General features: G+C 50.9%; 1 protein-coding gene across 2 annotated transcripts; it reads left to right on the plus strand.

The window, feature by feature from the left end:
- The first annotated feature begins 4,823 nt into the window (after positions 1 to 4,823).
- GHRH (growth hormone releasing hormone) lies at positions 4,824 to 9,014 on the plus strand. Of its 2 annotated transcripts, none has more exons than XM_012658950.1 (4): positions 4,824 to 4,907; positions 5,154 to 5,258; positions 6,799 to 6,918; positions 8,867 to 9,014. In XM_012658950.1, the coding sequence occupies exons 1-4, from the start codon at positions 4,825 to 4,827 to the stop codon at positions 8,883 to 8,885; spliced, it is 327 nt and encodes a 108-aa protein (XP_012514404.1). In that variant the 5' UTR covers position 4,824; the 3' UTR covers positions 8,886 to 9,014. The 2 variants fall into 2 exon arrangements, with proteins under 2 accessions (XP_012514404.1, XP_012514405.1); XM_012658951.1 differs by having other exon boundaries at positions 8,870 to 9,014.
- Positions 9,015 to 17,306: the final 8,292 nt, after the last annotated feature.

A 17,306-nucleotide genomic window follows, 5' to 3' on the forward strand; every position in this document is an offset into this window, starting at 1 on the left:
CCTCCTCAACCAGAGCAGCCCCACTTTTTAAAATCTGTTGTATATACTGTGCCCTATAGAAGATTTCCAAAGAATGGGTTATGCCACTTGTTTAAAAGTTCCAAAGTTGCTCTTCTATGCCAACTCTCAAGTTTTCACATAGAGAAACTGAGGCCTGGAGGGGAGAAGTAACTTGCTGAGGGTCACAGAGGTCGTGATTGACAGGCTGGGGAGAGGCATAGGTCTCTTGACTCAGAGGCTTCGAGCTCTTTCTGCATCTCCGCCACGGCCGCCTGGGAACCAGAGCTGCTGCCTCACATGCATTCATGGCTATAGGCTAGAGAAATCTGGAAACACAACAACTCTCCCAAGGCTTCCCATCTCTTTCCTCTCAACTTCACACTTCTCCGAGGCGACTGCGGCGTCTGGCTGCCTGCCGCGCGAGGACGGAGGCTCCCCGGGCTGGCTGTCGAACCAGCCTGTGCCCGCAGCAGGTGCAAATCAAATAGAAGAGAATTCTGATAATTGGACGGCAAGGGAGACAGTGAGCAATTTTCCCCACTAAGGAGAGAAAAACACTTGTAATGTTGGCCACCCCCAAAGTGAAATAAAGTTACACGTGGACAAAACTAAACTCTAAGAACTTTTTGAAAGGCACATTTATCTTGGAGAATAAACGAACCCTTGGTGTTTCACTGCTATGAGTGCTCCGATTATTAGAGTAGCGATATTATATTCTCTGTTCCTCTCGGAATAATATCACAACTCTGTACACTGCCGCCCTCTCAAAGGTAAAGTTCAATAGAAGTCTTAATTTGCAAGGGGCAAAACCTCTTTCCCTTATTAAGGTTTGTTGGTGTGGTGCTAAAATTGGTCCTTTGGTTGACATGTGGGTAATTGACTCTCTGACGCTGACAACACTTAGGAAAATGAAGGTATAAATGATAGCAGAGCCACGCAGCCGCCACTGAACGCCCAGCCCGAGGCCCGAGAAACTGGAGCAGCGCCTCGGAGCAGAGGGAGACCTGCCACGTCGGAGGTGAGCGGGGAGGCCCTGGGGGCTGGCCTGGGTACAATTTCCCCTTGCTATGGGCTCTGGAACATCTTTTCAATGACTGGTGTCATCTGGGGCTCGTCTTGGGTGGTAGTGCTTCAGCTCAGGGATAGGTGGCGGGCAGGTCTGCTCCAGGTGCCTGTCAGAGGCAAGTGAGGTCCAGTGCTCCTTCGAGGGTACGGGGACAGCTTCTGGGGCCATTCGTGAATTGGCTCAGTTCTGTCGACGGTGAGATTCTGCCATGGATCAGAGAGGAGCTGAGCGGCTGTGCAAATCAATACCACTCATCGACTGCTCAGGACCGATTCAGCGTAATCGCCTGGAAATTGATGACATTTTGCTTTCTTGCTCAATTGCAGCCACCTCTTTACTCTAGGTTTTGGACACAATTATCTGCCCTTGGAGCCCTCCCTTACCCCATGCCTGTCTCCTGATCCTTGCTTTAATGGTCCTGAAGGATTTGTGTCTTTCCCCACAAGCCGTCTCAACCCCTTTCTGGAAGGAGGTGGGGTGTCACCCTTTTGAATGACAGTTCAAGATGCTTCCTCATTAAAAACCTCGATTCCCTTCAACCTGGAATACCGGCGGGGAAACAGTTTATAAACTGCATCAAAATGTCAATGCTTTGGGGTTCTCAAGTTTCGATGCAGAATATTTAAGAAAGGTTAGAGATTTTCTTTCCCTGGGTTTTCAAAAGTGGTCTTGCTAGTTTTGGCACTTGAGAGCCGCCCTCGGTCATTCGCCAAAGGTGTATCTGTGGAATTCTAATGGCATTCGTGGCATGAGGCTGGCAAAAGGTGCCAACTGATGTAGATCAAGTGCCCGTTTACCCGGATTCTAGACAACTTCAAATATGTCTAATCACAGAATGGAGAAGCACCGCAGAGAGCTGACTGATTCTCATACTGGTAGATTATAAACTCTAGAGCACCATCAGTCATCAAAGAGTTGTCCGCGATGCTGTTGGGTTCGTGTTATATTAATTCAGTGAATTTTGGCTCCTTGGGTTGTCATGGGGAATGTGTCTGTCAACAGCTAATTTATCCTTTGTAACACAACCTCTGTTCCTATCTTATCATAAACTGGATGATTCTTATTCTTCCCCCGTCTTTGTCCAGTGGGATTTGCAACCCCATGGATTAGGTTCTCATAGCCCAGAGGTTGCTGTGGTGTCTTGATCTCTCCCTGGGTACATGGTTTCTGGCAAATGTTGAGCCTCCTGGTTAACCAAACTGTGCAGTCACTTAGCCTCATGTTGAATGAGTGGGGTGTTACTATATTTACTGTGCCTTGCCCCCCAGAGTCTGCCATCTTCTAAGGTTATTTTCGACTCCCCAAAGCCATTCGGTGTGCATAGGGGAGGTGCCAGTCAAGCAGGTGTTCCTGTTTGTCCCCATTCTTCCTTCCTCAGAGGCCCAATGACAAAGAGCAAAAGCTTTCAGTTTCTTTTTTTTTTTTTTCCAGAAGCCTTTCCCATGTGCAGGTGATGAATTCTGAAGCGCCCCATGAATAGGGAGCGCTGTGAATAGGGTATTGTATCTGGGAGGCTGCGGCAGGGAGCAGGAGGAAGTCTGCTGGCATGGGAATGGGGAGGCCCCTTCTGAAGTGCCCACTCTGAAACTAATTTGATGGAGGACCATGGGAAAAGGCCCTTCTCCTCTCCGGGCTTGTTTCCTTGGCTGTAAAATGAGGATGGTGATACCTGCTCCGAAGGGCGAGTGCAAGGGTGGGCTGTGCCACCCAGGAGGGCGCAGCGGCTAGGAATCACTTGTGCCAGCTCTAGGGAGAAGGGGCAGGAGGTGGGGAGGCAGAGGGTTTGGGCTTCACTCTGGAAGGAGTGGGGAGCCAAGGGCCTCGGAGCAGGAGAGTGAGGTGATTAGGGAGGGACCTGGATATGCCCAAATCTTTCAAAGATCAGCGGCAAAGAAGGTGAGGAAGCCAGGCTGCAGCTGGAGACAGAGGAAGCAGTGGTTTGTGTCATGGGGCTCTGTTTGCCTCCAAACATCTCCCTGCTTAGGAAATTTCTGGAGCGACAGCCTGGCTAAGGTTGGGAGAGGGAGAGCCAGATGACATATGGTGTGATGAGGAGGACAGAAGACTGAAGATCCTTGAGCTGAGGGCAAAGGCTTAATCCAGATGCAAAATGAATCTACAGGGCTCGTGTGGCTGCAGGTGCAGAGGACTGGGTGGCGTGGCACGTGGACATCAAGGAGGCAGCCCTTGGGGGCAGACACCGTGTTCTCATCCTTTCTCTGGCCTGGTACTTGTTGGAATAGCTCGGGCTGGACAAACATTTGCAGGAGAATGGGATTCGGGCTTGACATGATGAGAAAAACTTCCCAACAATAAGAACTGCCTGGAAGTAGGGCAGACTGGCTTCAGGATAGTGAGCGCCTTGTCATTCCCTGGCAGCAAGCGTTTGCTGGAGCGGGAACTGGGGAACCGCATTGTGTGTGGGGTGCACACGGGGGAGGGAGGGCCTGACCCCTGAGGCCTGGACTGCTGCTCCCTCCAGCTCTGGAGGTGTGGGGGGTCTCAGGCTGCAGGGAGCAGTTCCCATGGGTGCTGCCCAGGGGCCAAGGCACCACTAGGTTAGGGGAGACCCTAGTGTCTGCCAAGAGGGGGGTCAATGCCCTGAGAGGGCATGTAAGCTAAGAAAAGCCAGGTGGACCCTGCCAGTGCTGGTCCTGCCTGCTGGAAATCACTCCTCGGAAGCACTGGGGCGGGGGGTGCATGTGAAGTTATGGGGGACAGGAGGGAGTGGCGCCCTCCCGGGGCCTGGCAGGGCCTCTGTCTGGGTCTGCATCCCTGTGGTGTAGGCATCCTGCTGGCAGAGGGGGTGTCCATGGGAGAGGGGCACCAAGACCCAATTCCTGGGTAGCTGAGTCCCACAAGGCCGGCCGCGTTTCCATTCCAGGAGGGGTCTGGTTGCCAGCACTGGCACCTTCCCTGCGGAGGCAGGCTCTGTCCCCTGCTGACTGTCCGTGCCCTAACGCAGAGCACAGTGTCAACAGCCCCCAATTATGGGTAATTACATGATCTATGACATGATGCTGCCACACTGGCTCCCCGGGCTCTCTGGGCTCTTCCCGGACTAAAACTCCTCAGCAAAATCTCAGCGACTGCAGCAAGATGCACACATAGCCTTTGTCCCCTCCCTGTGTCCCCTCCACACAGAATAAAAACAGGATGCACCTGCCCACTAAGTGAGTCAAGGTCAGTAACCACAGCAAAGGTTGATGGAGAATTCCCTAGATGCCGAGTTGTTCATTCACGTGTCTCATCTCACCTGATCTTCGCAAGGACCCAATGCAGGAAGTAGAGTTACCAACCCCATTTTATGGTTGGGGAAGCCCAGAGAGGTGAAGCCACTTGTCCTGGGACACACAGCTAGTGACAGCAGAGCCAGGATTTGAATTCAGGTTTGTCTGACTTAGAGCTGACTTTGCTCCCTGCCATGAGTGCCACACTGGATGGGGGTGACAGAGGGGCCCCCCAGGAAGGTGCTTTCTCCTCCTCATCCCTTGCTGAGGCCCAAATCCCACCTCTAATGCCTTACATCATCGTTGGTTTTCTGTTCAACCCTGTGGGGTTTGCAGGGGAACTTTATTATGCCCATTTCACAGACAGAGAAACGAAGTCAGAGCGGGTGACTGATAGAGGCAGAACTTGAACCCTTGAACTTGAGTCTGGGTTCTTTTCCCCAACCCACAGCTTCCAAAGGACAAGAACGAAGGCTGCGCCTGACCTTCCCCTCCTGTCGTTTTGCAGGTGCCACCCCGGGGTGAAGGATGCCGCTCTGGGTGTTCCTCTTCATGATCCTCACCCTCAGCAGCGGCTCCCACTGCTCCCTGCCCCCCTCCCTGCCCCTCAGGTAAGCAGCACCTGGATTCCTGCCACCCCCAAGCGTCGCTGCCTTGGGGCGGGCGTTAGAGGATGCAGGATCAAGACATCCACTGGCCCAGCTATTTCTTCAGCTCAGCCAGGGTCCGAATCTCTCTGGGGGTGAGTGGGACGAAGGGCAACAGAAGGATCTTGCCGAGACATGGTGAGTCCAGCGCCCGCTGTCCTCTCGCCTGGCCCCCACACCGCCCTTTGACCTCTGACTCCTTCGGCACAGGATGCGGCGGTACGCGGATGCCATCTTCACCAACAGCTACCGGAAAGTGCTGGGCCAGCTGTCCACCCGCAAGCTGCTCCAGGACATCATGAGCAGGCAGCAGGGGTGAGTAGAAGTTCTAGCGATTTCTTCCCACACCCCTGTGCATCCGAGTTTGGAAGCCCCACTGCAAGAGGCCAGGGACTGAGTTTGGTCTCTTCAGTGGCACAGCAACTGTCATTTCTGAACCTTCCATAGCAGAAGGGCCCCCGTGTTAAACCTCAACCTACCTCTGCACCTACCATGTGCTCCTTCCCAGGCCAGGCTCGTAGGGTAACGATGGTGACGGTGGGTACCGTCTGATCATGACTCCGTGCCAGAAACACAGGCTCTGCGCTGGGACATTTGCAGACAGTGCTGGACACACAGGAAGCCCTTGGTAGCGTCACCCATTATGCTCAGTTTCTCATTCAATCTGTAACAACCCTACAAAGTAGGGACTCCTACCCCCATTGTATAGAGCCATAACAGCTTCTAAAGGACATAGGACCCAAGAGTGGCAGAGTCAGGATCCAAACAGCCTGACTCTACAGCCTGTACATTTTTTTAGTTTTTATGTTGAAAAAATTTCCAGCTTACAAAAAAGTTGCAACAATGTTACCATGGACTCCATATACCCTTATAATTCCTAACATTGCTCTAGATGTGCTCACACTATATCTACAGCTAGATATAGATCTACACACCCACAAACACATAGACACATCTATTAGTATAATCATTTTTGTGGAACCATTTGAGAGGAAATTCTAGACATCATGACCTTTTACCCCCAGGTACTTCTGCGTGTGTCTTCTAACAGCTAACAAAAGGACATTCCCTTACACAATCACAGTATAATTATCACTTATAATCCATATTTGAATTTCACCAGTTTTCCCAAAATGTCTTTTATAACAATTATTTCTTTTTCTAATCCAGGATCCAATCTAGGATCATGGGCTCCATTTCGTTGTCGCGTCTCTTTTAATCTGGAATAGTTCCTCAGCCTTTCATGACATTGACATTTCGATTAGTAAAGGCCAATGATTTATAGAATGCCCCTCAGGCTGAATTTGTCGCACGCGTCCTCACGATTAGATTCAGGTTGTGCGTTCACAGAAGTGATCTTGTGTCCTTCTCCGTGCACGGTATCAGGAGGCACAGGATGTCAATTTGTCCCAGTATTGGTGGATGGCACCTTTGATCACTTGGTTAACATGGTGTCTGCCAGGTTTCTCCTCTGTAAAGCTGACATTGTCTCCTTCGTATTTAATCATCTGTGGGGAGACATTTTGCAACTGTGCACATGGGTACTGCTCTTCTCTTCCCTGCTGTGTATACTGCCTCCCTAAATGTTGCTGAATCTAATTCAGGTGGGTAGAGGAGTCCACACCAGATATTGGAATGGGCATATTCCACATCCTACCCAAATGGCAACCTCAGCTATTTCTCTTTTTCTTTTTTTTTTTTTCTAATTTTTTTTTTTAAGACTAGTCAAGTGCAGTAGTGAGGAGGGGGGTTAAGTAGTAGAACAAGGAGTTCAATCTGTAACTGACTGTGAACAATCAAGTGAGATAACTCACTACCTTCGGACCAGCTTATTTCTCTTTTTCTAACTACACAGAGAGAGAAACCAGGAGCAAGGAGCAAGGGTACGGCTTGGCCGTCAGGTAGACGGTGTGTGGGCAGAACAAAAGCAGATGGCACTGGAGAGCGTCCTGGTGGCCCTGCTGCAGAAGCACAGGTAGGGGGTGTGTGTGTGTGTGTGTGTGTGTGTGTGTGTGTGTGTGTGTGTGTGTATCTAGGGACCTCAGGGTCTCCTTCCCTTGCCAGGAATAGGAGAGAATCCCCTGCTCTCTAAGGGTGGGGGACTCTGCTAAGCAAACCGAGAACACGGTCCCTCCTTACATGAAGAACTAGAGGAAGGGGAGAAAGTGTACCATGGAGACTACACCTGATCCACTGCTGTGTCTCCAGTGTGTAGCCAGAGGCCAGGCTCAGCCTCTGTGCCCGAAGATGTTATTCACGCAATAGTTCTGGGATAGGACCCAGAAAGCTGAATCAAGTGTCCCAGAGGATTCTGATGCAGGCGATCTGAGAGGCATGCCCTGGATCCCTCGCCAAGTTCAAAGAACTATAAAACCAAAGACAAACCAGCCTCCCACACCCTGGGAGTGTGCAGACACACTGTCATCAGAGGAGAGCCAGTGACAACCTTTGTTCCCCATCTCCCTGGCCCTCACATTTCCACTGGGGGTCAGGGATGATCAGAGATGAGGTTTCCCATTTTACAGAAGAGGAAAAGTGAGACAAGGAAGGGGCAGCCTGGCCCCAGGTCAGGGACTTGCAGGCCCAAGACCTGCTTTGCCTCCTGAACTTCTTCCCACAAAACTCCACTTCGTGGACAACATTTCCCAAGAACGACACAACTGTTTGGAGAAACTCTGTTGGTTTTTAGAGCCTAATTTTAAACTGTGAGCACAAGCGTGTCCCAGCATGACTCTGCCTGGCACTTCTGGACCTGTATATTAAGCAAATCCCCTTCCCAACAGAGCTCTCCATGTGCTGTCTCACCTTCTTTCCAACTTAATTAGAAACCCCGAGCCCAGCGAGCTCACTGTGTCCAGCCCTGCAGAGACACAGGCAGCAGCAGGCCTGCCGCGGGTGACAGGAGAGGCGAGAACCAGGCGGGGAGGCGGCACGGACACCTGAGCCCCGGGCCTGGTTCTGCAACCCACTAGCTGCTCCCAGCAGCCTTCCCAGCTTCCTCCTCTATGAAAGGAGGGGTCCATTCTGACCACCTCCAAGGTCCCCAGGGCTAGGATTCTAAAGTAACGTCTCTAAGAAGAATGCCTCTTCCGTGCCTCTCGCTGGGATTAGGCAATCATTCACCCGCTATAGGCTTGGTAGGCTGGAGGGCCCCAGGTGGGCCAGTCCTCGGAACACAGGCTTTGTTCCCACAGGTTAAAAGCCAGACCCCTGGACCCCAGCGCTGGCAGGAAGGGGCCTGGAGGCTGCTACGGCTATTGTTCCGCCTCCAGCTCAACCGCTGCAAACGCCAGGATGTCACTGGTGGGCGAGAGAGTGCAGAAATAGGGATGAGTTCTTATACCTGTGGAGTGCAGCGTGGATGAGAGACAGGGCTTGCTTTTGCACCCCCCGCACTCCATGTCCGCCTGACAGCCCTACAAAGAAACCGAGGTTCAGGTTTAGCCATCTTCCCACCGCCATCCAGTGACCGCGACGTGCCAGCTCTGGGCTGGGGTATAGCAGGGACAGCACAGCAGTGGCCCCTGCTCTTGTGGAATTCATAGTGCACTGAGGCAGCCAGGAACTAAACAAGTTCTCATACGGTCAGTTACTCAATTCGTGATCAGTGAGAAGAGACTAAGGGTGTGGTGAGTGGGAGGCTGGAGGAAGCTGACCCAGTCTGGGGATTGGAGGTGGCTTCTTCACGGGGAAGTGACTGGCCCAGGGTCTCCGTGGGGGCCGGTTGGCAGAGCAGGGGCGGGCACTGGGATTCACTTTGCTAACACACACAAGCCTCCTTCCCTCCACCCCACGCTGCCTCCTTTGGAACCCAAACGCCCACATTCTGCTGTCTGAGTAGCCGTCACCCTGGCTCTAGGTGTCCTGCCCTAACTCACCCCTACTTCAACCTCCCGGATTGAGCGTTATCTTTCTTTCTGCAGCAGGAATTCCCAAGGATGAAGACTCCTCCCGTGGCTTAGGCTACCTGTAGCCAAAACACAACTGGACCCAGTTAATCCTCTCTCATTTCTGACCTACTCTCTCCTTGGCAAATACAATAAAATTCCCCCATCCTGGTCTGCATGTCAATTTTCTTTTATTTTCAGCCTAATTTTTTTATGTGTTTTACGTAGTTACATTTCCCACAGTGGTATTACAAGGTATAATAAAAAAAAAATAGCTAACATTTACCAAGCACCCACAGAGTGCCAATCTCACGTGCTCCCTGCACAGTCTGATGGCAGGCACTGGCATCCTCCTCACTTCACAGGCAAGGAACTGAGGCACAGAAAGCTTAACCAGATTGCCACGGTCACAGCTGGCAGGTGTGAGAGCTGAGATTGAAACCCCGGCAGTCCAGCCCAGAACCAGGCTCTAAAACATATTCATCTACTCTGGGTCACAGCTGTCCTTCCTCTGCTAGTGACTTGCTCATCGATCAGCAATACCATTTATTCACTCAACAAGCATTTACAGAGCACCCACTACATGCCAGGTACTGTTCTAGGCACTGGGGAGACCCCAGTCATGAGCAAACAAAGTCCCTGACCTCGTGGAGCTTATATTCCAATGTGATGGGGAGGGGACATAAAAACACACAAAATACAGAAGGTGTCAGATGGTGGCGAGTGCACGGGAGAAAACCGTAAGGGCGTTGGCGAGTGCCGGAGGGTATTATCGTATGCACAAGGCATGTATGTGAAGGCCTCACTGACGATGTGACGTTTGAGTAAAGTCCTGAGGAGGAGAGGGAGCTGGTTTTGTGGATATCGGGGTAAAGACCATTCTAGGCAGAGTGAAACCAGCACAAAGGCCCTGAGGCGGGAGCTGGGAGGGCTCGCAGGAGGTCAGCGTGGCGCGCTGGAGCAGCGCGAGGGTGTGCGTGGACGGAAAGGAGGCCAAGAGGGAGCAGGAGGACAGCTCCTAGGGACCCTGGGATGTGCTAAAAAATAACATTTAACAAACTGAGTTTTGAAGAGCTAGTTGGCTTTTATTAATGATTCATGAGTTGGGCAGCATCCTGCAGGGAGCTCCAATGAGCGGAGCAGAGGTGGGCTTTATACGCAAAAAACAGCTGAAGAAGCAGAAACAGGGAACAAAAAGTAGATTGGCCCTTTCAAAGTTACTTTCCTTGCAGGGTTAAAGCAGAGGGGACTTCTTTATTATGCTGGCTCAGGTAGCCTGGGCCCCTTCTCATTGGGTGCTGTGAATCTCCTGTGTTTTTGGAAAACTGGATCAATTTAAAGTTCGGTTTGATTACGTGGCACCTAGCACAAGTGACTCCATTCAGTTTGGTCTGGTCTGTTTGCATCTAGTGCAGGAGCTCAGTCCAAAACAGTGGCCTCCTATAAATTTTGTTTAACGAGGTCGTGATAAGGATTTGGATCCCACCCTTGGTGAGATGGAAGCCATGGTGGAATTTAAGCAGAATGATTTGATCTGACTTATTATGTTTAAAGTCACTTTGAGAGGCCAGGTGCAGTATAATCCTAGCACTTTGGGAGGCTGAGGCAAGAGGATCACTTGAGGCCAAGAGTTTGAGACAAGCCTGAGCAACATAGTGAGACCAACCCTGTCTCTACAAAAAACAAAAAAATTAGCTGGGCATGGCAGCATGTGCCTGTAGTCCCAGCTACTTGGGAGGCTGAGGCAGGAGGATCACTGGAGCCCAGGGGTTTGAGGCTGCAGTGAGCTAGGATGACGCAACTGCACTCCAGCCCAGGCAACAGAATGCGACCCTGTCTCAAAAAAAAGACACTCTGAGAAAAGGTCAAATTCTGGGTACATTCTTAGGGTAGAACCCATTTGCTGACAGATAGGGTGCAGGAACTGGAGGGAAGTCAAGAATGACTGACAAGTTTTTGGCTTGAGGAGTTGGAAGGAAGGATGTGGTTGGAAGGATGGAATTGCCACTTAGCAGCTTTAGGCGCGGGGAGAGTATTAGGAGTTTGGGTTTGTGCATGCTGAGTGTGAGGTGCCAATTAAAGGTCCAAGCGAGGATATTGAGTAGGCACAGGGATGCACAAGTCTGGAGTTCAGGAGAGAGGTCTGGACAGCTGGTTTGGTTTGGTAGCTGTCACTGTTTAGACCAGTGGTCCCCAACATTCTTGGCACCAGGGACCAGTTTCGTGGAAAACAATTTTTCCACGGACTGGAGGATTGTGGGGGGATGGCTTCAGGATGATTCAAGCGCATCACATTTATTGTGCAGTCAAACCTCTCTGCTAATGATAATCTGTATTTGCAGCTGCTCCCCAGCGCTGGCATCATGGCCTCAGCTCCACCTCAGATCCTCAGGCTTTAGATTCTCATAAGGAGCGCGCAACCTAGATCCCTCACTTGCGCAGTTTACAGCAGAGTTCGCAGAACTCCTGTGAGAATCTAATGTCGCTGCTAATCTGACAGGAGGCTGAGCAGCCGTAAATATAGAAGAAGCTTCATTTACCGCCTGCTTCTCCCTCCCGCTGTGCAGCCCAGTTCCTAACAGGCCACAGACTGGTATCAGTCCATGCTGGGGGTTTGGGGACCACAGATTTAGACGGTCATTAACGTCGAGAGCCTGCGTTAGAACACCCAGGAAGGACACAGAGTGTGTAGAGGAGTCCCAGGACTGACCCCCAGGGCACTCCTACACTTAAAGTTTGGAGGAAAGATGAGGAACAGCAAAGGAGGCCGAGAAGGAGCAGGCAGTGAGGTGACAGGAAAACCACTCAAGGGAGGGACCCCGGCAGCCAACCGAAGGGAGCGTTTCAAGAAGGGAGTGATCTGCTCTGCCAAATACTGCTGACGACGGGTCAAGTCAGTTGAGAACCGACCACGGGAGGGATCGTGGAAACCACCGATGACCTTGGCAGGAACAAAGTGGGTGCAGTGGTGGGGGCCAAAGTCTCATCCGAGTGGGTTCAAGAGAAAACGGGAGAAGAGGACTCAGCGCCTGCGAGTATAGACCTGGCCGTCCAACGTGGTGGCCGATGCACACAGGTGGCGGTTGAACGCTTGAAATGTGGCTGGTACAAACTGAGATGCGCTTTAAGTGTAAAAGAAACACTGCATTTCAAAGGCCTAATATGAAAAAGAATATAAAATATATCTATTTATATTGATCACATATTAAAATGACAATATTTTAGATACATTGGGTTAAATAAAATATATTAAAATTAATTTCACCGGTTTCTCTTTTACTTTTTCATCATGGTTACTAGAACGTGTGCTTGCCTTGTATTTCTATTGGATGGCGCTGGTAGACACAATTTTTCTTGAGAAATTTTGTTATAAAGGGAAGCAGAGAACTGGTGCCACTTACCAGAGGTCCCTACCTCAATGATTACCCAACTTTTTCTCTTCATGAACTGTTTTATCTGGGCCAAATATCCCCAGATCGCCTAGCCTCCGCATACCTCTTATCAGAATCTGTGAACTTTCTGGGGTGACTGAACTTTCTGGGGTTCTATATATTTTTTTTTTTTTTTGAGACAGAGTCTTGCTCTGTTGCCCAGGCTAGAGTGCCGTGGTGTCAGCCTAGCTCACAGCAACCTCAAACTCCTGGGCTCAAGTGATCCTCCTGCGTCAGCCTCCCGAGTAACTGGGACTACAGGCATGTGCCACCATGCCCAGCTAATTTTTTCTATATATTTTTAGTCCGATTAATTTCTTTCTATTTTTAGTAGAGACGGGATCTCGCTCTTGCTCAGGCTGGTCTCGAACTCCTGAGCTCAAACAATCCGCCCGCCTCGGCCTCCCAGAGTGCTAGGATTACAGGCGTGAGCCACCATGCCCAGCCTGGGGTTCTATATTGTGATGTGGGTAGTGGTTATACCAGGTATACCAATTTTTATACGTATAAAAACTCATTGAGTTGTTCACTTAAGATCTGTGCATTTTGCTGTACGTAAACGAAACCTAAAAGATCGACAACTGCAAAGTCTGGAAGATGGGGTGTCTGTTTTGATTAAAAGTGCAAAAAGAATCAAGGCATCTTAGAGTTGATGGGACTCGGAGACGAACAACCCCACCCGCTTTGCTTTCCAGCCCGGGACACTGCCACCAGGGAAGGGATGTGCCCCATCCAAGTCCCGAGGGCCTGGAAACTAGGTTTCCAGTCTCCCAGCACCAGAAGCGTACAAACAACTCGGTTCTTCACAGGGTTCAGACCACCTGCTCTCCCTGGGAGCCCCGGGAAAAAGTGTGAAGCGTGGGAACCGCTCTGCAAGGGGCCGCGCTGGCTCTGCCGAGGAGCGCTCAGTACGATGGGAACAAAAGCCCCTCCAGAAGAGAAGGCGGCCATCGAGGACAGGCCGTCCACTTCAGCAGAGAGAGAGGCAGGCCGGGGACCTGCCAAGGAGGAGAACAAAGGGGGCGGCTGCTGAATGGGAGAGGCGCCTGGCCCGCCCGAGACCCCTCCTTCCTCCTGGACCCACCTGCTCATCTCGTCCCTTTGCTCGTCCCAACAAAAGCCAAATCCGAGGGCTCTCTCCACTTCCAATTAGTTTTTCAAATGAAACAATGGCCGCTGGAACCTGCTGCTACTTGTGGGTTCCGAGGTGAATGCAATTACAGAGGGGACACCGTCATGGCAACAGCTCCGATGCTCTGTCACCATTAGCTACGACACTAATGGCGCCTTGAAAGACTTCACCCCTCCCCACAGAGGTGCTGGGAGCTTCCCACTGCCACGAGGGTCCTACTTAAGACTGAGTGCTGTTTTCTTTTTTCCCCCAAAGAAATGCTTTCATCAGTGGGGGACTTGTTGCTTTTAATGATAATCCTTTCTGTTTGTACTAACTTGAAGTTCACAAAGAGGCTTTCCATTCATTACTTCATTTGCTTTCCACAACCACCCTCTGGAGGAAGACCGGGCCAGGCTCCTTGGCCAGGCCTCCCAGGGAGGTCAGATGACTTGCCCTGGGGTCGTACTGCTGGGAGGCAGCAGGGCTGGGGACTGCTGGGGGGGCAGAGGGAGGACAGTGCTGCCCTATTGCTTTAGGACTCCAGGCCCCTCAAGAAATGCTGGGAGGAAACGAGAGAGCTGAGGAATCAAGTGATCTAAACTAACAGGCAACATGGACCTGGCACAAACCATGTATCAGGCTTCTCCTAACAACACCTGGGAAATAACAACGGCGACAATATCTACACTAATCGGAGCAAACACCAATGTGATGCTAAGTGTCAGGTGCTGTGGTATTTGTGCTGGGTGTGACCTCATCTAATCCTTATAAAGCCCCCAGAGGTATTATCCCCATTTTCACTGATGGGCAGCTAAGGCCCAGAGAGGGAAAGAAAGTTATGTAAGGACACATAGCTAATTGTGGAATCCAAAGCAGCTTCGTTTGACTCTAAAACTCACGTGCTTTGAGCTCCTCAGAGAAGGTCAGCTCTAGGCACTAGTGCGGTGAATAATCTAAGCGACCATTCCAGCAGGTTTCATAAATTACAGGAGATAGGCCTGCTGATCACTCCTGGGCTTCCCAGACTGACTAAGCTACAGCAACCAGATTCTTTCCCCGCAGCCTTGCTCCAGACCCACGGCACGGATGGCACCTGCCTCTGTTGCATCCCAACAGAAAACTCACATTGGCCGGTGTGGTGGCACATGTCCCAGCTACTTGGGTGGCTGAAGCAGGAAGATCCTCGAGCCCAGGAGTTTGAGGTAAGCCTGGGCAACAAGCAAGATCCCGTCTCTAAAAAAATCTCAAGTTGCTTAAAATTTGGTAGTGGTCCTAAAAAAAACTATCCCCTTCATCACAGCCCTTAAGAGCTGAATTTGTTCTGGCTTCTCCTACCTCAGCCGAGGACGTTGTCCTTCTTGCTAAGGGTTGACATGTGCCAAATACGCCAAACTCTGGCCTCAGCGCCGTCGCACACGTTGATTCCCTGACTGGAGAGCACCGCCCTGGCTCCGCATCTCAGCTTGGCCTTCCCAGCCCCTCTAGGTAAAAACTGCTTCCTTGGAAGCCTTCCTCACGTTGGCAGTCACTCTGCTCCAGTCTCCCTTCCGTCTGCCTCCAGGATGTAAGTGGGCGGAGGGCAGGGACAGATTCGTCTTGCTCACGGCCATTGCTCAGGACACAGCACAGAGCCGGGCAGGTAGCTGTGTTTGCTGTGCTCTGTTCTCCAGCTCCCCTCTGCGGGCCAGCCCTGAACCAGCCTCGGTGCCCCTTAGCTTTGCCAGCCCCTTCTCCAAAAAGCTGTTTCCTGACTCCCTTCCCTTCAGCCACTGGCTGCCCCTTGTTTCCCGGGACCAGGATGCCCAGCCCCCTTTGTGCTTCCACCCTCGGGCCCTACTACCCCCTTCCCACTGTCCACCAGCCTCACCCAGTGCCTTCCAGGCCTGCGCAGGTCTGGTGATAGGTGGGGAAGTCCCTCTGCTCTCCCCCCACATGCTGCTGGCTCTCCCCTTCCTCCAGTCTGAGTTGCTGAGGTCCCAGCACACCTAATAGGGACACCAGGGGCCACCCACGAGCAATGGGGGACCAGCATCACCCTTTCCCCCTGGAGTGGGATAAGAAACTGAAATTTAAAAGCAGGGGTCCCAAAGGCATATGCCTAGGGGAGCCAGGCAGGTGTCAAAGGGGCAGAGTTGGCAGGGGAAACAGCATGAGTGTCTTGCTGTGAGGGGCAGGGGTGACACAGGGGAAAGTGTAGGCCCCACCAAAGGGAGGAGCTGCTAGTATTCAGTTCCGGCTGATTCAGGAATCAGGCCTCATGTTGACAGCTCTCATTTTCTGTTTCAAGAGAACCCAGAATCTAAAACCCCAAACCCAGATTTTTATACAAAATCCCTCAATTTTCAAATGTTCAATGTTTTAAAAAACACTACGGATCAAATAAAACACCTAAGGGCCACCAATTTGCAACGTCTGGGAAAGGTGAGGCCTCCTTTCCATTTTAGAGGCTTCCATGCAATTGCCCACATCGTCCTCCCACCTGCAGAATCCCGGTCGAAACTAGCCCAGAGTTCTAGAATCTCCTCTCCCCTTTCCCAACCAAAATCTCAATTTCTCACTGTAGTAAAGTCCAGCTAAATTGGAAAGCAATCTGATTAAAATAAAATAACTTCCAGCTCCCAAATTCAATAAATACTGAGGAGTATCTGCATTTCAAAAGTTAACTAAATGCATCATGTTTCAATTAATAGAATTAAAGGCAATGAACCAAAATACAAAATCGTGGTCAACTAGGAAAGATGCCAAATACTAAGCCAAGTGCTGTTGATGTGTTAAACTCCTTTAATCCTATGAGGCAGGGACTGTTATGATCTCTCTTTCGCAGAAGCCACAAAGGAGCTTTACAAAAGTTAAACTACTTTCCAGGGTCTCTCACCCTAGTGGCAACACCAGGTTTCCTGGCACTGAAGTCTATGCAGTTAACCGCACTACTCACTACTCCTCCTCTGCATGATATTATGTAACCTCACGTAATGGTGGCCCTGGGGCACAACTTCAAAGCGGGCATCCTTGAGATGGGTATGGCCCTCTCTGAGAGCCTAAGGTAACTCCAGTGATCCGTGCTATGGTTTGAATTCACGTCCCTCCAAAATTCATGTTGAACAGTGCAACTGTACGAAAGGTGGGGCCTTTAGGAAGTGATTAGGTCATGAGGGCTCCACCCGCGTGAGTGGCTTGGTGCCCTTATAAAAGGGCTCCGGGGACTAGCTAGCCCCTTTTCGCCCCTCTGCCCCTTCCGCCACGTGAGAACACAGAAACAGTGCCATCTATGAGGAGCCAGCCTTACCAGATATCAAATTTGCCCACACCTCGGTCTTGGACTTCCTAGCCCCTAGAACTGTGAGAAATAAATTTCTATCATTTATAAATTACCCAGTTTGTGGTGTTTTGCTACAGTAGCAGGAACAGACTGAGACGGTTAGCTCTAAGACAATCCCGTCCCTTCCCCCCTACATGCTGTGGCCAAACTTTCAAGGCAAGAGCCTTTAGCAGAGGTCTGGCTGCTAGGCCAAGAGGGGCCTTCAGACACCAACAGGCTCCGATGCACACAGCTGGTGCTCGCTGCTGGGGAAGAAGAAAGGAAGGTGGCTTTTCCAGGCGATTCGCAATCCTGTCAGGAAAGGGGCAAGAAGGACCCATGTATGAAGGCCTAGAGAAGCACCTTGGCCGTCTCGTCAACAGTGTTTCCCAACTGAGTCCTCATGTTACATACCCAAGATCTAGAGTACTAGAATAAGCTCTCAACCAGGTCTTTGTTCCTATTATCATTCTCTTTATTCCAAAACAGATTAATTACAGATTTCAACTTCTCAAGTGCAACGTCTGGGTAAGTTAGGAATATTCACAGCACCTTGCTAGGGCACCATGCCAAAGAAAGAGACGATCTGGGCTCATGGGTATCTGCTCCGTGCTGGGGAAATTGAAAAACAAT

This window comes from Propithecus coquereli, unplaced genomic scaffold (assembly GCF_000956105.1).
Source record: "Propithecus coquereli isolate 6110/MARCELLA unplaced genomic scaffold, Pcoq_1.0 Scaffold590, whole genome shotgun sequence".
NCBI lineage: Eukaryota > Metazoa > Chordata > Mammalia > Primates > Indriidae > Propithecus > Propithecus coquereli.